This window comes from Aptenodytes patagonicus, chromosome 17 (genome assembly GCF_965638725.1).
Source record: "Aptenodytes patagonicus chromosome 17, bAptPat1.pri.cur, whole genome shotgun sequence".
In the NCBI taxonomy this organism is placed as follows: Eukaryota; Metazoa; Chordata; class Aves; order Sphenisciformes; family Spheniscidae; genus Aptenodytes; species Aptenodytes patagonicus.
Window position 1 is genome coordinate 10,686,402 of NC_134965.1, and position 20,319 is coordinate 10,706,720.

At 36.7% G+C, this 20,319-nt stretch overlaps 1 protein-coding gene across 8 annotated transcripts in view; it reads right to left on the reverse strand.

Annotated features, from left to right (window-relative positions):
* Positions 1–20,319, reverse strand: part of BCAS3 (BCAS3 microtubule associated cell migration factor) — a 376,438-nt gene that overhangs the window by 302,786 nt on the left and 53,333 nt on the right. For all 8 annotated transcript variants that reach the window (XR_012996666.1, XM_076354322.1, XM_076354320.1 and 5 more), the window contains exons 8-11: positions 19,814–19,921; positions 15,563–15,639; positions 2,912–2,988; positions 1,024–1,107 (exon numbers count right to left, since the gene is read on the reverse strand). Coding sequence is in view for 7 of the 8 variants with exons in the window: in XM_076354322.1 (XP_076210437.1) it covers positions 1,024–1,107; positions 2,912–2,988; positions 15,563–15,639; positions 19,814–19,921 (346 nt within the window). In the remaining variant the exon portion in view is untranslated. The remainder of the gene's footprint in view (positions 1–1,023; positions 1,108–2,911; positions 2,989–15,562; positions 15,640–19,813; positions 19,922–20,319) is intronic.

A 20,319-nucleotide genomic window follows, 5' to 3' on the forward strand; every position in this document is an offset into this window, starting at 1 on the left:
GCTGATGGAATATGTTTGTTTTCATGTTTTGTTTTTACATGAGGTGGCATGCCCTATGTCTCTCTTTGTGGGTTCTTGTAACTGTTGTTTTCTTCAGTGACGCTGAGCTTTCTGTTCTGTGCTGTCATTTAATTCCTATTATTAGATTTGCTTTGTTGTGCCTATCAGAAATGAAAAGGCTAGTGGTTACAATGAAAGCTTGTAATCAGCACGAAGGTTGCCAGACAATGCCAAAACTCACTCTGTGTGTGTGTGTGTGTGTGTGTGTGTGAGAAAAAGAAATTACTTGGCAAAATGTTGCAGGCAAGTCCTCAAGGAAAGGAGCGGGGGGGTGGGGAATAGTAAAACAACAGTTCTGCTTACTCTTTGGCTCGTTTAAGATTTTTCCAAGCCATAGTCTTCTTTTGATACTATGAAAACCCAGACATTTCTCTGAAAACAGAGGGATATTATAATGTCATCTGAACTAAGAAAACTAGGCAATGGAACCTATATGTAAACAGTCTAGCCTTCAAAGAAAGCTGCCAGGTAATTAATTAGCTCCAATACTGCGCTGTCATCCTTCAGAGAGATTAAAACATATAATGCTAGTGTGACTGAGTCCAAAAAGCACCAAGCACTTGTAAAGTCAGTTTTCATGATGCTAAAAGACTAATAATTCACAATGTTAATTTCTAATCACGTAAACTTGTAATATTATGAATAGCCATTATGCAAATCCATTTTACTATGATTTTCCTGTAACAGGGGTCAGTAATATGAATAGCTGTTTGTAATAAATAAAATAAAAAAAAAAAATCAATTCAGGAGGACAGGAATACTTTGTGAAAAACAATGGCTACTGGGAGATTTGCAGGATCAGGACCATATGCCCGGTGCTAATGCTAGCATGTTTCTTACCGTGTTTTCCTCTTTTGTGAATGGGGCAGGGGGGGAGGACGATGACACACAGTACAATTCAGCAGGGAAACCTAATAATTATCTTACATGATAACCTCTCCCAGCAGCAGATGATGTACTCACTTTGGCAGCACTAATGACTGTGGCAGTGTAAGACTGAATGTTGTCTCCACAGGCTCCACCACGGGATTGATGGCATCGGATCAGCTACAAGAAGACAGACAGCAACCAAGTAACTACTATTAAACTACACAAACCCATAACCCATTACCATAGCTCTTATTTATCATGTACAGTGGTGTGTTTTTTCCTACAAATAGCAAAAAGCCCTGCTGAGACACTTAACCCCTTTTTATAATCTTCTGGGTGCCACCCAGACTGTCGCGTACTCAACTCCAGTTTTCAATTACAAGATGAGTAGTCACTAAGAATTCATAAACTTTGAAATGGTGGGATTTTTGGTCTGGCAGCAATACCACAAATAAATTTAAATAAATATAATCAAAAGCTTTAGCCATGTATATGTAACATTAAATATCAGACATTCTAAGAATCTGAGTGTGGCTTTCCCCTTCTTTTTATGACTAGCAAGCAAAGAAATGACAAAGGAAGAGAGCTACTTTAAACTTTATGTTTAATAGATTAAAGGAATGTACATGGGGTTTACTCTACATTGCCTTCCTTCAAAGTTAATAAATCAAAACAAGACTCTTCTACCTGCCATCAACCTACAAAAGCAGTTTTTGCCTTTGAACCCTAACTAACAATAGAATCTGTGCTTCTGACCTAATAAAATGGCAAAAAACTATAGATACTTGTTGCTTGTACACAGAACATGTTGCCTGTTTAACAGTTTTAGCTAAAAGAAAATTAAAAATCACTGTAAGATGTATTTGTTTCTACAGGCTTTCCTTTCCTGCTTATATTTGGTTTTATTTTTATTTTTATTCTGCTTTGTATTTCATTTTAGTTAAACTAGGGAGAAAGGGGAAGTCCACAGTGAATATACCTGGGAGCACACAAGCCATTTAAATTCCTTTTGTGATATAATTATTTTGCTGATCAGTGGCTTACATTTTTGGCAGCAGTACTTTTTAAATGCCAGGCTGACTGGTTAAGTTTTACAAAACCATATGGGCGTGGCATTAAAGGAAAGGCAGGCCTGAATTTGGAGAGAAATCAGTTGTGCTTGAAAAAGTATAACAAGAAATACATTTCTAAAATCTCCCTCTCTGATAATTTCTGGTTCAGCTCTCAAAACAGCTATTCCAGTCACAGGTGGAAGGGAGAAAAAACATCTGCTTTGAAATAAAAATAAGGCATGAGAAGTTGAATTTAAAGTTTTCAAACACTTCAAGCTTTAAATACACAATCTCTTCTCTGGCCTAGGGCTGGTAAAAAGAGTGATAATTTTTTTGCTTGGGATCTGTTTTCTTCTTTTGCCTCTAGAAATAAGAAAAATTATTTCAACATTTTCATTTTTTTTCCTGGAGCCTAATATTTTCAGCAAAGATGTTAAAATGTGGGCATTTTAACGCTATTTCCTAATCCACAAAGTGCATTGCTGTGTTGTTTCAGACAAACCCACTGGCTCTGTCCAGACTCAGTTTCCCCAAATCAAATTTTGGAATCCTCACTTCCCTGCCTTTCAGAAGTGTCCATAATTAAGTGCTTTAAACTTTTAAAAAGCAAAATGGGTTGACTGAGTGACCTCACTGAAAACACACTGATAGCTGTCTTCTCTGCCTACACTACTTACGTATTTATGCCTACCAAGTTCATGAGCTTAAATCAAATGTGCAGAGTAAGGATATGACATATATGAACACCAAAATCCAACCAGTGCAGGTCAAAGATTAGGTCTGTCATCATTATGCAAGTCCTCTTACAGATGATCTTCTTCACATACCTTTTTTCTGAGACTTTTCTTTCCCCTGCCCCATATATACAAAAGCTAGAATGAAATCTAGAAACAGAGAGAAGTATTTTCTGAAATTAAACCTTTCCTTACCTTATTTTCTGCATAAGCAAGCCAACGGCTTCCAAGAGCAATAGGATTCATGTTTGGCCCTGGACAAGGATAGCAGCCTGAAAAGTTTTAAAAGGCAACATTAAGAAATATCTTAATGACTTCTTACAAAGAATTTTATTTATTGCCAAGAAAACAAAAAGTCTAAACAAAAACCTTTCAATTGCTAATATCACTCAGTAAATGCTTGCATATTTGTTCCTAAAGATAAGACTGTGGTTAGATGAGCTATTTTGAACAGTTAATTATGTGTAAATACTCGTTTCTCCTTGTGTTTGCATTTTTTCAATGCCATTTTGATACAGTGGGGTGAGGGGGATATTTAAAAGTTTGACTGGATTGGTTCTGTATTTTCACATTTTAATTAATTTTACTTGATTGATGTCTTTCTATTGGTCAACAGTTTCAGTTAGCTTCAATCTCTTCTAAATTTTTGTGGTATGAAAGGGTGTATTATGCTTTTGGTTTTGTTTTTAATAATTCTATATACAAGCCCTTTGCTTCTCAAAATATTTTTGCACACACTTAACTTTACACAGTGAGTGAATTTGTAATTCCTTTAAAATCGGTGGCAAATTTTCCATTGTTCATCTGCTTTTCATTACCTTTATATTATCATTAAAAATAGATATATACATGCACATAAAGATGAACATAAAATAGAGAACTACTCCTGAGGATTAAAAGGTGACAATACCTATAATAGAAAGCCACTGGAAAATAGCTGGGAATGAAAATATGGCAAGGCTTAAAATTAATCAGGCCCATGTTAAATGTAATTTAATACATAAAGTCTGAGTTAAAAAACAAAAAATCCCCCCCCAAACCCACAACCAAGAATATCACACTATTAAAATTAAAAATACAGAATTTTAAATTGTTGAAAACAATTAGATAATGGTTAAACATAAAAGAAAAGCTTAAGTAATCTACAATTAAAAGTAGCATGGTGACCCTCATCCTAATTGCTATTACTGTCCTATTTCCATGTCCTGTTTCCCCTCCTTTGTTTTTCGTCATTCTGGATTAAGCTCTTTCGGGTGGACGGCTGCTCTTTCTACATCAGCATATAACCCTTGCCTGTATTTAGCGTTCAAATCCTGCTGATGTATCTGAACTTTAGTATTCTAGCCCTGACACGGTAAACGTCCGCGCTGCGTGGTTCCAGCAGGCTGATTTCAGTGGGATCCCCTGTCAAGGTAAGAGTCTGAAAGTTCAGATACTAAAGTCATATGGATGAAGCCACAGAACTGTTTACTAATTAGGGTCCTGATAACAAGATCTGAGCTTGAGTGTGCAAATTTAAGCTAGTAAACTAACACCATTTACTAGACCTAAATCCGTTCTTGTACACTAAAACGTATATATAAAAAAGAAACATTGAGTAAGGCGGGGAGAGAATGGGGGGAAGGAGGGGACTATCAAGCAAATGGTTTATCTCCGTTTTCATCCGTTCTTAGGCTAATATAGACAATTTAGTAATTCATATTCTCTCACTGGTTGGCCAAGAAACAAAACATTTAAGAAGTTCGGCATGTGGGTCTCATTTAAAGGAGCCCTAGTTAGCTGATCCTGTATCACAGGCGTAAGGAACACCGAGATCAGGCAAACAGCATTTTAGAAGAACACATATAACCAACAACTGCAATTTATTGCATAAAATCCTACACTGCATTCTGAGAAGCAACATTAAAAAAAAAGATACAGCTAGCTAAGCTTCTATTTCCCCAAAGTCTCTTGTGTCAGACTCTTGGGTACTGATCTGCCAGCCACAGTGAGAAAAAGCAAACCAATTCACCGCCTTCTTTTTGCAAATATCAGGGTCTTTTCAAACATGCCCCCAAATCGTCCAGAACATTTAGTGAGGACAACAGACTTAAAAGTTTAATGGCATTATTTTCAAGGCTTGCAAAATGGTGAAAAAGGTGCGTGGGAGGGTGTTAACTACAGCACATAGGTGTAACTGACATTTGACAACACTTAGACACATTTGATGGCATTTTGCTGGGCATGTGCAGAAACAGCTGCTATACTCTTCATGCCATCTAAGAGAAACAGCTCCTTATTTCATTTTTTAAGAGAAGCGCAGTGAGAGTATTGCAGACTTCGAAAGATCATAGCAAGCTATTTCAAAGGTCATAAAGCAATGGAAGGAGAAAAGCAGCAATTCATCCAATTAAATCCATCTCAGGCCAGGAAAGCAAAACCAAGTGAATATTTTGTAAGGCCTTATCACTGCCTTCATCTCAGGAAGGAAAACGAATTCTGAAGAGATGATGCCACAATTGTTATTGCATTCCAGAAGTGCATAAAATGTGGGTAGCCAGAGCCTCTTAAGGAACAAAGCAAGCAAAAAAAGGTTTTAAATACAACCCTAGGTTGTAAATACAAACGTGTTCTTCCGATGACATTATAGATCAGGACCAGTAAGGTTTTAATGCTGGCTTCTGCTTCAACAATTCTTATCTGGGTCAGTAAAGACATTCAGGCCCCCCAAACTTTGTATTTTATACATAAAAGGGAAGGAAAATAAATATCATTAAAAGCTGTCAGATGATAGCCCTCATCATATGAATCTCTACAGTGACTTTAGAATCAGTCACTTGCATTTCCTAAACTCTGCAAGCACCTAGTGACATCTTTACAGCAGAAAACAAAAGGAGTATCAGCCAACAGATGCCCTGTAATGACAAAACCCAAGCAGTTCAACAACTCGTAACAAAAAGAAACGTCTTGCTTGGAAAGGGAGCTGTTCTCAACTACTTCAGTGAACTGAAGTAATTGGAGAACTGCAAAAAGCATTATTCTTCAAATAAAAAATTAATCAAATCATAAAAAAGTTATCTTCGGAAAAACTGCAAGAGTCTTCACCAGACCCACTGCAGGTAGTTTGTTCCATGAACTGGACTCCGTCAATCAGACACAGCCCCACACACAAATCAGCCAATGCTAATAATAACCTCCACAGAGGTCAACAATTCAACTCGGTACTAAACTCTACTCTCCAATATGAAAAACAGTGTAAAAAAAGAGCTATTTCCTCCCTTTCTTCTCTTTGCAAGTCTCTGCATTTTGGAAACTTGCAGCAGTACAAGGATAAACAAAGGGTTATACTTTATGGGAAGGAAAAGCAAATTGTTTTTCTGCTTTCCAAAAAAACAGCTGGAGTCAGCAGAACATCATCTACTAGGCAAATGAAGAGACAGACACAGCGTGACCTATCAAGCTCGGCCATCCAATCGTTACCAGCCTAACTCTCTTAAAGATTAACTTCTATTTCTTCTAAACTTCAAAACAACTGAGGAAAAATCCATTCTAAGCAACAACAGCAGCAATTTTAGCATGTTTACAATAGCAGTGAACATAATGAGAATGCAGAACTAACTGTCAAGAAGACCAAAGTTTCCAAGTTTTAATGACAGCATGGAGAGGTCATCCAAGAAAAGATCACTCGGGGAAAGTCCTTCCAAAAGCACAGCAAATCAAGCAAGTACTAAAAAACATCTGATCTTAGGAGAAGCTTTACTGGGACTATCATCCACAAAAATATAGGTGAAAGCCTACTGGAAACTATTTAAAATGTTTTTAAGTACTCCGTTACTCTCTCCCTCTGTGCTTTATGATGACACACAGAGGAAATGCACTACTTTAAAGCTGTGAAAAGGCAAAAGCAGAAAAATACTATTTTGAAAGTCTGAACTGAAGTGCAAGTTTTTCTGCTAACTTGATTAAAGTTCCTACGCCCAAGAACTCCAACCAGTGCTGGCCTAAGCAACACTGATGAATAAGAAATGGGCTCCAGGCTCCCTCCGAATAGGGACTTGGCTAACAGCCGAGGATTTCACGGGTAGCACCCCGGTACCTCATATTCTCTGCCTTGGTATTCCCATTTCCAAGATGCAAGTTTTACCTACACTGAAATGGTACCATAGATAAATTCTTTAGCATTACAATTTCTTAGTTTCTTCCTGTCTTTTTTTTTTTAATAACTGAGTTATAAAATTATAATCTAAAATAAGCATGGAGTTTGTGATTATTTGGATTCAAAGATGGTTTTAGCTTTCTTGCTGCTGTGCTGACTTTATATCTTTGGTTTTACTGAGAATACAGGAATCCTAGAAGTTACTTAAAGTTCTCCAAAGAGCTATACAAATGTTTGCTTAATGAGCGAGCAAAGAGAAGGCATGTTTATTTTACATTATTTTTCAATTACTTTTATAAAAATCTCTACCACCCTTTGGAGATTCATATCCATATGCCCATAATAAACAAAGTCACCTCCCCTACTCATTCTGAAAACTCACACAAATATGCACTTCTCTGACTCTGGATCCTTCCATTGATCTGTGCTCCTACAGAAAACTAAGGCTCCAGTCCTTTCCTTAAATTGTTTTTAAAAAGCTCATCCTCTAGCTTCAATAATGGCAGTGTGAATACACACACAGCAGCCAAGAAGAGAAAAGCAACACATTCCTCTCCTCCCACTTAGCTTTTAAACAAACAGCGCATGGGGAAAACACTGTTAAGAGGAACAGGGCCATTAAAAGTCATGTCAGCTATAACAGAGATTAAGCCAATAAATCACAAAACATGCCACTATGAAAACTTGAACCATTTGTATCGGGGCAGCTCTTCATCAAGCTCCACAGCTTTTTCATGAGGAAAAAAAAAGCTTAAAAAAATAATATATATGTATATACACACACTCAAAAGCCCAGTATGGGATGGAGAGTTGGGGGCTAAACACTGCAGGGATTCCCAATATCCATAAAAACTTGGCAGTTCAGTACTTCACATTCAAGCACACAATCTTTGGAATCCCAGAGGCAATTAAAAGTCTACAGACATATAAGCTTTCAACAGCTCAATTCTTCAGGAGGACCAGAGCCGTGCATCTCTCACCCATGATACCTCTACAAGTCCAATCAATATCTTTGGATATGTTCTATATATGTGCCCTTCTGATTCATGAAGTATGGATGATGTATGTGCTCTAAGGGACTCTGCATATATACCAAATATAATACATACCAACATGACCTGTTTAAAAAAATATGCAATGGAGGTGAGTGACCAGTACTTTAATAACAATTTTCCCCCAGAAGTGAGCATTATCATAGTTAAGACTGTAATTTTTCCTCTTGGTCCTTCTTCAGAAACATCCTACACAGCCTGAATGGCTCCATTAATGAAGAGCTAAAGACAGTCTTGTCATGACAAAGTATTCAGACCTAAATATGCACTAGAAGGCAACGTTTCTCTCTAGAAAAACCTGATTCTAACAGTCAGAACTTGTCTGAGCTAAGTCAGAACTTATTTTCAGTTTACGTTACAATGTACTCGCAACTGAATACGGCTCCTTACCCAGAGTACAGCTACGTTTCCTTCTCAGACCTCACTAAAAAGCACTGTAAAATGACATGCAGTAAACTGTTGCAAATTAACGTGCGAATGAATGAAGCTAAAAAGGAATGAAAAAGCCAAATCAGAAGCATCCAGAACATTGCTTTTCTTCAAACACATCCCAACATGCTTATCTTAAGACACTACCGGTTGTTTTTTAATTTCATAGCATATTGTGAGAACTCTTATTCTCTACACTTATTTTTATAGTCCAGAAAGAAATAAAAAATTAGAAAAAAAAAATCTGTTTGTGATATTTGCCAGACTTTCATCCCCTCTATCTTGACTTTGTTTTTACTCTTTAATGAAAACCATTTTTAGTAAGTTGTTCTTTTCTTTTTTTTTTCCTGTCAGTTTAATAGGAAAACTTCCTTTTTCCGTAATTTTCACTGCTTTCTTTTCCCCAGTTCTCTTTGATTTCCTCTGCACTGATACATACTCATCCTTTTTTGGTATCAGTTATAAGAATTATCCTCATAATTACTGTAACTTTTTTTTTTTAATGGATATTCCACACCTTATATCTGTGAGGAATGCATACTACTGTTGTCCAGTTTTATTTCAAGCTACTTCTCTGTGTGTTTATACAATATATGGGTATGGACAGTACTATTATAAAATCTTCTTAGGATTCTATCTCTGATCTCAAACCATGGAAGACATTGCATCTCTTTTGAGTATGATGAATATGACATTGGGATAGGATACAGTCAGCAAACGCAAGGAACGCTGGTCAGGGCAGAGATCTCCAAGGCTAACCTACATACTAAGGCAAAACTAAGTAAGTGAAACCTTGCTGAGAAAGTGGATTACTGGATAAACAAAGATTTTTCTGTTTCAGTGTATGGAGAGGTTCATTAAAGATGACATATGCCATCTTAAGTGTACAGTGTTTTTAAACACAGTTTTCTGAGCAAATTCCAAAATGCGTAACTCTCTTCAACCAAAATTATTTGCCTTTAATCATTCGAGGTTTGCCAGATGTCACTTTAAAAATCTGTGAAGCAGTGGTATTGTATATTTTTAAATAAATAGCTACAATAACCCACTAAAGCTATGCTACTCTTCAGTCACTGGATGTAGCTTATAATCAATTAGTAATTTTTTTCTAGGTCTTATGAAATATACAGCACTCTATAGTAATGAAATTACAAAACTACATTCTTAAGTCTTGCAATCCAAAGCAGCCAGAACAGATCCATGAAAGAGGGTATATACAATAAATAACGGGTAGAGTGATACTGTTGTTGCAAAAGCATTGTTTATTCCAAGGAAAACAAGTCATATAATTTGTTTTATCTAATATTTTTTGTTTGTTTGGGCTTTTGGTTTTTTTAGCATCACCAAGCAAACCAAATTTATTTGTTTATAAACTGTATAAAGTAATATTGTTTATAAATTCCTCTGGGTTCCTTCTAGATGAAAGGCCCTATGTAAATGTTATTACTCTCACACTGTCACATACTTTCCAAAACTCTTCTATTGTTCTTGTACTTCCTTCTGTTTAAGTATCACCCATAAAAACTGAGCAAAAGAGCAAACCAGCGGGATGCACCCTACTGTGAAATCATGCTTACCATCCAGGGCCTTTTTCTTTTTTCTTCCCTTTTTTTTTTTTAAATCATAGTAGCATTATCACTACTAACACTGAAAAAAAAAAAAAAAACCATCTAGAAATGAAGTGAAAAAGTAAAGCCACAAACGCTATATCTACTGTCATCACCTGCCTTTGCAGGGCAATATTCATAATACACATCACGCCCATGACAGACCCAGCCCTGCAATGAGTCGCATTTCGTGCTAGCCTCAATCGGAAGAACAGAATTCCCTCACACAAGCTTGGGGAAGGACCACAGATTTAATTTTTTATCATCATCACTGCTATTGTTGTTGCTATTATTATTACTACTACTACTATTATTATTATTACTATAGAGACCTCCTTTCCCTGTCATGGCAGTTTTAAGTATTTCACTGTTACTCTATAGGTCTAAGACCAATACCAGAGCTGTTACTAAAAATATCTGTGGCCTTTCGTGTTCATTTGGCTTGGTCGTTTAATTTAGCACAAATTCGACAGGATTTCAGGGTTTACTTTCTTTTTTTGTTCAGAGAATTGGACAGTGATAAATAATAATGTTGCTATAGAGGTTGTTGTTCCTGTACAGGACAATGTGAGTAAGATGGCTTTGTTTTGGCCTTTAACATTAAGGATTTGGGTGCTTTAGATAAAAATAACTTACACAGAAACAAACAGCACTTCCTGTTCTACATATAATCTTTAAAACTGTCAAACCCAGGAGATACGATAGATATACATCTTGGGTACCAATGCCTTATTTCTGTCTTTACGCAATTTTTCTGTTGTATTTACACTTTCCTGCAATATAGCAAAACACCCTGTAAGCAACGAAGACATTCGTTTCCATAAATCTACCGCACTGCCCTAAAGACCTTTTCAAAAAGTATTTCAACATTATCCTGCAATAGTGATATACTGATTCCCACATTCAGGAAAAAACGTTCTTATAAACAACGCTGTTAAAAAGCAAAAGCAAAGCAAGATCAAATCAACATTTCTCAGGGAAGGCAGTTACAAATTATGCGAAGGGGGGTGTGTATGTATGTATGTATGTGTGTGTGCGTGTGTGTATAAAAATAAAAACGGCTTATATACAATTCACAGGATCATACTTGGCTTCTCTTCATGGATCAAGAAAAACACTGTGAAACAGGAGCTCGCTTCCCACCTGCCTTAAGGACTTTCGATCTAAACTGAAGAGTCTCCCTCCACAGACACAGGAATCCTATCAGTTATTATACCATGTGGGACAGCCAGGATAAATGCCACTCACTGACCACAGCTGAGAAGGGAAACATACAAACAGAACTTCATAAAGAATGTAACTCTTCAGGCATTAAACATTTTCATAAGACATCCAGCGTTCTTACTTCAAAGCAAAGAGATCAAACTGCTCCCTGTCTGCCGATCAGGGAAAAGGAATTCTAACAAAGCTAACAAAAACGTACAAAAAAAGTCTAGATGATTTCCAGATCAGACCTGTGACAAACTGAAACCACCATATTATTTCTTGCATGTGAATGTCAGTGAACATAGGAATACCCCATCCAAATTGCAAATTAGAATATCAAACACCGTTTGGTTTTGGGTTTTTTTTTTTTTTATTCATTTTGAGGTGCAGGTGGGTTGCATTTAATATACACTGAATAATTTTTGGCTTGTGGTTAGGCAAGTCTTTTGAGACTTTCTATACAATAAAGTACTCTGACTAAAATCTGGAAAATTACCTCTTAAGGCTCTAGCTGTACAGCATCAATAGAAATGTGGTGCCAGCTAATGGCTGCAATAACTGTCTTCATCCCTAGAGAATAATGGATGGAGAATATATCAATATGAGGAGTGGAAGGGCCAGAGAAACTGAGCAGGCACTAGTTATCGGACACAAAGATGATGCCACATGCATGATGTTATCTGTGATAATTTTTACTTAGGGCCCAGGGGGTGGGAAGGATATTCTTTACAGAGAAGAAAGTATCCATCAGGCCATATTCATAATCATCAACGTTCCACTAAGTAAGCATTTTTGGAGAAGGGTTGAGGGAGCACTGATGTAATAGAAATCAATGAAATTCAGCTTTTCTGCATCTATTGTTTAGAGCGAAGTAGGGAAAAAAAGCCTGTACATCACTTTCGTTTCTGATCGTTCAGTCACGTGCAGTATTCAGAAAAAGACTCTGAAGGAAATCTTAACTGAACCACAATAAAACTTAACTATTTAAAAATCTATTTAAAATCCACACCTTGACATTCACAACTACCAAAGGAAACACATTCTTATTATAAGCATTAAATGAATTTTTTTTAGTTTGGCCACGTGAGCACTTAAAACAGTGCAGGATGCAAAATTACTGTTTGGTTTTATCTTCCCCTTGATGCAAGCCCTCTCTTAATGAAATGGAGTTGGCTCCAAGCATAAGCACAGTAGAGAACGGAGTGCCATATGGAAGTTACTGCCATGAGTTCTTTGCAGACCGATGCTATGCCTTTCCTTAGCAGACATTTAAAAATAAGAATACCACACAGGACAGATTATAGGATATCCTGGTAATTTTTCTACAATATCTACAGTATGTTTTCCCTTCAAGTTTAAGCACCTGTGTTAAATTCACACACCAAGACTGGAGCACCTGTACACTGAGTTTTTGTTACAAAAGGCACAAATAAAATGTGCTGGCTCGCTGCCATTCAAGTCAAATCAGCACATTTCCATCTAATCACATGCAGAAAAAAAAGATTAGTACTATGTCGAATCTGCTCAAGAAAAATCAGGAAATGCAGGAGTTAAACATCCCAACAGCAGCACAAACTTGACCATGTTCTACATCCTGAATATTTTATGGTATATTTATTACAACAATATATTAAGCAACACATTCAACCACAAAAACAGAAAGACAAATACTACTCATGTGCAACACAGCTGCATTAGCATTTCTGAGGAACACCAAACTTCAGAATTCCTGACACTGTTTTTAATTGTACATTCTGCATTTAGTTTCTATGTATAAATAGTCAACAAAATGGATGAGAGCTCCTGCTTAATTATGTTTGCTTTTTAGCTCTCTCAATGAGGTTCTAAGGCTCCCACGCCGCTTAGTTGATATGGATGGAAGATGTGATTTCCACATCATCACCAAATCTTCTTGAAAAAAAGATTTTATTTTTCTACGCAGTGGTTTACACAGTAACAGAAACGTCTTCAAAGAGCTAGTGATCGTCATTTAATATTTTTGACCTTTTATGCCATTGCTTCTGACCAAAAGCAGTCAGATAACACAGCTGAGAATCTTCTTCATGACGAAAAATTCTCTGGGCAGCCAGTGACATTTTTACTGCCACTGTCCAGCTGAGGACAGGTCCAGATGGGTCACCGGCTGACTGTCCTGCAGAGCAGGGATGCTCCAATAAGGGAAACAAAGAGGCCCATAAGACCTTTTGCCAAGTTTCCTTTCCAAGGATTTATAATTTTCCAATTTAAACTGATGCTGCCCTTTCCTAAATTAAAAAAAAAAAAAAAAGGGCAAAAGAGTCCAGTTGCTGGCCAGTTGGCTGACTATCAAAAATCTATGCAGCTAACGAGGTAGCTCATTTACATCAAATTTCAAAACACATCAAAGTAACTTAAGCCTTTAAAGATATACTCTTAGGTCGAAGAGATTTCAGCACATACGAAATCTGAAAGCTTAAGACAAAAGCTTTACTGCAGCCTTCAACAAGCCAGAGCATAACTCCTGCTTGATAGCATAAGCTATTAAGTGAAACAACTAAGCTTCAAAATCCTCAGGAAAACTATTCGCCAGCACAGGTCCAAGAAACGCATTCAACTAGGAAAAAAGCACACGACTTTTTGCCCAGTCACACCCCATCACTGGCCATGGGCAAGCCGGGGTGGCGACAGGGGAAGGGCTGTGGTGGCAGCAGCTCCAGCTGTTTGCCGGGTCCCGCAGCTTTCTAAAATGCCCAGTACAAAATGAGGGGTGTCTTTAACCGAGCTTTGGAACCCAGAACTAGAACAAAGTTTGAGAACATCTTGACTTTCTCATATTAAAAACACAGCACAGCTGAAGAAATTTACCGTGAATAGTGACATTTCAGGAGTTTGGTTTTTCAAATACTTTGCTAAATATCTGCAAAAGCTTTATTTTATCCTTTTTAAATTCCACCGCTGTTTCACAAAAATGCACTCCAAATCGAAAGTTATGGTTAGGAATAGAATAACCCTGTTCCTCAAAACACAGTTCGGTGGATTAATTTTTAAAAACAAATTGCAGTACCTTTTTTAAAAAAACAACAAACAATAACTGGAACTAGAAAAGCACGAGAATTGTCAAAATACACACTTAATTGCGGTTTTTTAACTTTTTCATCTAAAATTAAGCAAGGCTTGTACCCTCATTCTCTTTGGTGGAATAAAAAGGAGTGAGGAATAGGACACAAACAAGTCTTTTCCCATTTGGCTCTCTTCACTGAACCCCAGCAGATTCCTAGGATCTTACAGCCATGCATAGGAAGAAACTGACACCTATTGGCAACTTTAATATTACTGCATAAAGCAGCTTTTTTTCAAGCTATTACAAGAAAGAGCTTCTCCTAACTAGATTTTTCTTTAAAAATACACAGATAACGTGAAAAGACAATTTAGAACTTTTCCCACTGTGACCGAAAATACATCCAGGAAATTTCAGATTCTCCTTTTTAACAATAAAACTCTGATCCTTCCAAAGTAAATTATGATCCCTCAGTAATCTACAGATTTTAAGAGGCGATTCTAATTGATAAATAGTAGCACTAGTCACTAGCTGCTTGGAGAGGTAACGATTTTAATTTTTTCTCGGTGTTTAGCATTACACAGACAACACACAGTCTTGGGAGCAGGTAAATAACATCCTATTCTAACCACATCCAGTGACAGAGCAGAGCACAAGCAGTAGAAAGCATACTATTTTCCTCTACTAACATATCAATTACTGTGTTACAGATGTGGGGCAGCAAAGGGACACTTACAGTAGAGCTTTTGGAGGGCACCTTACCCATGACAATCAATTGCCTCCTATTGAGAGGCAAGTTGTGGGGTACAGAGGGACAAAGGGGACTCCGAGCAAACAGTTCCTTCGTGCTCAAGATATATGTAAAAGCACCTGCGGGCAAACACTTGGCTATAGTTTTTTTACTGCAACACTTTACTGACCTGCTTGAGCTTTGGTGCCAGCTAAAGTAAGGACACGTTAAAAAAAACCAAAACAATAATGTACCTGGGCCTAAGGAACAACAAAAAATGAAAAGTGGGCAGGTCGTTGTCGATGTGTTTTCAAACTGTTGCTTATGAGTACAACCTGAAACGTTTGCACATATTTGTGCAAAATGAACAAAAGAATTTTTCAGCTGCCTATGGATGTCAGTGTAGGTACTCTTCACAACAGTGAGATGTTAGTTACAGCAACAACAAATATGCGAAAGAGCCAAAGTAACACTTGGATGTTTTTTTTGGTTTTTTTTTTTTCCAAAGCAACAGATTTCCTGAAACTCCAAATGAAGTCATGGAGACCTGCTTTGAGGATTTAGAAATAAAAACAATCAACAACAAAAAAATCTGTTTTATCTCATTCCACCACTAGAGCAAAAAGACTGAACTCAATTATTATACATACTTGTAACGAAGAATTTTTTGGTGAAAGTACAGCTGTCAAAGGCGGCAATTTTCTCTTGCAGGACTACAACAAGTATCCTGAAAACACAGAAATGGAATGTGTACTTTAAACATTAAATGCATTGGTTTAAAGATTCAATATCTAAATGTAATTATTTCAAAAGCATCAATATAAATTCTACACTGATAAACTGCCAGGTTACCAATACATGGCAGTTATTGAGGATTCTCTCTCATCCCAACCACATAACCTTCATTTCAGGAAGTACACAGATCTGATACAGAACAACACAGCATATTTATGATATACCTCCTGCAGTAAAAGCTCCATTAAAAAGAAAGAATGGAATTGCAAGGATCCTGAATTACTTTCAGTGACTCAAATAACAATCAAATCAACAATCGGTAGAATACAAGCTCAATTTGAAATAATCCCATTGCCCATCTCATGGCAAATTTATTAAACCATCTTATTTACTAAAAGCGGGGGTTTTCTTTCATGCCAAGAACATCAGCACACAAATACAGTTGCGAGAAGCAGGATTTGTGTCAATTAGCAAAATTACAGGTGTATGTTTATGTATTCACTTGTACACATACACACTTTTATTGTAAAATACCTGTTCATTACTTGAAACCAAGTAACAGACCAAAAGCCACGTGATAACTATGCATGAAACACCGTGCTGTCTAAATTAAGAGGCCAAATCTGGAAAGTCAAGCATCTTGAAAGCTTTATAACTAGGAGACATCATCTACATTGATGACTTCCCAAAACTAAGTTCTTAAACTCTTGAAATGAAAGAACCACCCGGGAAGCTGACAAATAAACAGATAAAATCTACCAGCTATCTGGAACATTTAGCAATATGACATAATTAATAATCTGATTATTTTCTCATTAGGAAGAATAAGAGAGTATTTGTTTAATTAGCTGACAATATGGAGCATTATTAAATGCTGTTCTAATAGTTTCAATTGTAAAGATGAGATGTGGCAAAAAATCAATTGTATCTCTGACTAAAATACACACCTAATGCTTTATCTGAAAATTATGATTGCATATTACAGTATAGAATAATGTTTAAAAAGATGGTGAATCACATCAGTGTCAACACATACCCTTGGGTACAGGGTGATGCTTATCTCCCATCAGTGTGAAAACCAGCCATTAACTTCTCTTTTTTTTTCCCCCTCCCTATTTTTAACTGTTTAGCCACAAGAACACCTCCTTCTTATTCCATGAAAGCTCAATACCTGTAAGACTCTTTGGTGAAGGACTACACTAAAATAAAAATATATACCTTACCCATATGCTTGCTGATGTTTTCAGATATATAAATAAGTTTTGAGTCACAATTTCTACCTACAAAATGGTAGTAATGCTCCTCCAATAGGCACGATTTATCTGTGTGTCTGCTATTCGATTTTACTACTGTTTTTACCAACACATTTACCAAAACACTTAGATTGCATCTGTAGTTCCCAAGATAACTCCTGAAGCCTTTTCAATAGGCTGGTATAACACTAGCCACTTTCTGTTTGTCTAATACAGAAGCTTAGATTAAAGCAATAAGCTCTGTTCTGTATCTCGAATTCTTTCAGGACTCTTTGGTTTATAACGTCTCATCCTGGGACGTTGTCACTGCTCTGTTTATCAGTATGCCTCTATCTAGAAACAAGAAGCAGCACAAATTCTTGGAAGGAATCAAGGGACATTTTCGGACAGAAGTCTTTCATAGTCACAGATTTGCAGACCTAGAACGGGAAGCACATGTACACTTTCAGACTGAGCAGCTTACTTGCCAAATGTAAGAGGGCAGAACACATAACTCAACAAGGGGGATTCAGATGCATTAAGTCATACAAGAAACTCATGTAGGATTTTTTTTATTTGCTTGTAGCTCTCTTATTGTGAAAAAGATGCTTCCTCACCCCCTTCTGATTTATGAATCTCAATTTTAAAAAGTTATAAACTCTGCATATATAAATTAATATTAGTTTTGGACAGAATAGTATAGTTAAACAACATATCTTCCAATTGCTTAAACTGCAGGAGAGAAAAACAAAAGAAAATGTATCAATTCTAACTTCTTCCACAAGGCCCAAAAGAAAGTTAACCAATGAATAATGGAAAGACTTTGAATGCATGGGCAAATGTTAAGTATATACAGAAAACCTGTGTATATTTGATTGTAGTATTTTCCAATCCTGTAGATTTTTGTTTTCTACTCTTTGAAGATGTACTGTCTTTCTACATAAATGAAACCTACCAGATGGACGATTCTAGAGTACAAATACATAAATAATAAACAGTTTTCCTTTCTTCTGCAACTGAAGTTTTACTTTAAATTCAAATTTTGGACTCCATTAGTCTATAGTATGGTTAACGCACCATTAGCACTGCACTTGGCCACATTTAATGCATTTGCAATCTGAAAGAGCGAGCTTTCCTTGGATCATAACAGAATCTGATACATTCCAGAAAAGCAGCTACCCTGGATACAGCCACACAGCTTTGAAGTAGCTTTTCCATTTTTACCTCTTAGGAAAAGAAACATTAGCACCTGGAAAGACTTTTTAGTTGGGAGAGACTTTGAATGATGATTTGCCTTTTGACTGTTTTTACAATTGGATTTTTCTTCTGCTAGGAGGCCAGACTGGAAAGATTTACTATCATCACACTGTACACAAGGGAACTTTAAATTTTTCAAGGGACAGTTGCACAGATAAGTACTGAACTCCTTCTGACAGCTTTTAAAGGAACAGTGACCTATTCATGGCACATAACTCTCACCAACTCAACTACTTCAGTGAAACTATTTTTTGATATAACAATCATACCCACATCCTACAATAAGCAGATTGATGGGGATTAAAAAAAAAAAACCAACCACTACCATCCTTTACTTCTTTAAACATTTACACCATCAAAATACCCTCCTCATTATTAGGTTAGTTGTGGTATTAAAGGTGTTTGTTCAGTAGTACTACTTTTCTTCTGTAACTTCTACTTGACCTAATGTAGTCATTAATGTTTAGATTTTGATGGTACAGTGATAGACAAATGTCTGTTTAACAAAACCTTTGTGGCTTCTAGGGTTGGGGGAGTTTGGTTTTTTTTTTTAATGTTTTTTTTCCCTGTCCAATCTCCAACACTGCTAACTTCCCTTAGTTGCATGAGTTCAATACACGCTCATATTCTTTTATGGTCTTCACAGATGCAAGCATGCTACCTACTGCCATACAAAACAGGCACCATGACACGTATCATTCTGATGTTTTGTTTTGTTCTTAATGATTTATGTTATTATGCCACCTTCCTTACTGAAGGACCATCAATTCCAGCAAATAAATACATATTGCCAAAGAAAGGCAGCACTTTCTTCATTCAGCGCTCTACCTTTAGCACAGGAATCATATTCCACAACTTCCATAAGGTACCTCAAGACATACAGTGACTAATAACAGTAATAGCCGGGTGGAAGGAAGCACTGAAGTAAGCAGCACAATCACGGACTTTGACCAAAGTCACTGCATCAAACTCTCTCATCAGGAGTGCCAAGGGATGATCAAGATCCTCATGTAGGGATCCCGGGGTTTTCTCTTCTGTCTTAAAAAGTAACTGCAAGGGTGTTCAGCTTTGTGTGTCTTGGAGAGATGAAGATCTGAAGTTAATTCAGAAAAATCTGAACTCACAATTCTATGGAAACAAGGTATTTTCAACCTGACGCTCAGCCATTTTGTCTCAGAAGTTAGGTGACGTTATCCCAAATAAGAGATGCTGCTTTGTTATTTGACTCACGGGAACATTATTTTCTGTAGACCACAGACTGCACACTAGGATTTTTTTGGATGTGCAGGAAGGCAATATATCTGGCAGAACAATAGAACACAAAGAAAAGAGACAAACTCTATAGTGCTCTATACTGTTTAAACTCTCGATGATCCCATTTCTCCATCTGTAGGTGGATGACAGAGGATTCCAATGATTCCTGCTCACCCTCATCACAACTGAAAGAAGCTTAAATGATTTCAGATGTAAAATGTTTTGAGCTTCTTGTATGAAAGCCATTGGAGAAGCATATTGTCGTACTCAAACTGAAATATTACTTGAGAAATGGAGAACCAAAGCTATGCTTACAGGAAAGTCAAAATAATAAAGTCAGGGAGCACATACGCCAGAAATTGTATTCATTGCTGAAATTTTACATGCCGTAACACAGAAAAAATGTATAGTAAACATCCTTACCTTTTATTGCAATGCAGATCATAGATAGGAGTTTTGAACTGTATGGACTTGACCATCTCTCCTGTTCGCAAAGAATAAAGGTCCACACAGCAGTAAGGTGGGCTTGTGCTACAATGAATAAAAAAGATTTTAATGGAATGAAGGATTTTTCATAAAATTATTTTTAAATTATTTCAGCCTCCCTGTATTATTTAGCACACTAAGTGAAAAATCCAGCAATATGAGCAGAATGCTGGAGAACAAAGGCTCAATATAAGCCTTTTACATTAAGGGAAGGTGCAATTAAAATGGAATTACGATATCCACAATGGTCAAGAACCTGTATTGTGCAAACAATTATCAAGCACTTAGTTTCCTTTGTCACAAATAAGACTTTGGAACATCAGATCTGACCAGCAAAATACAAGCCATTTGATAGGCATGAAGTTTTAGACTACATTCTAGTTACTTAAAAATATTCCGCAGAGTAACACTTTCCTAAAGTGAGTACTTACTTCACTCTATGC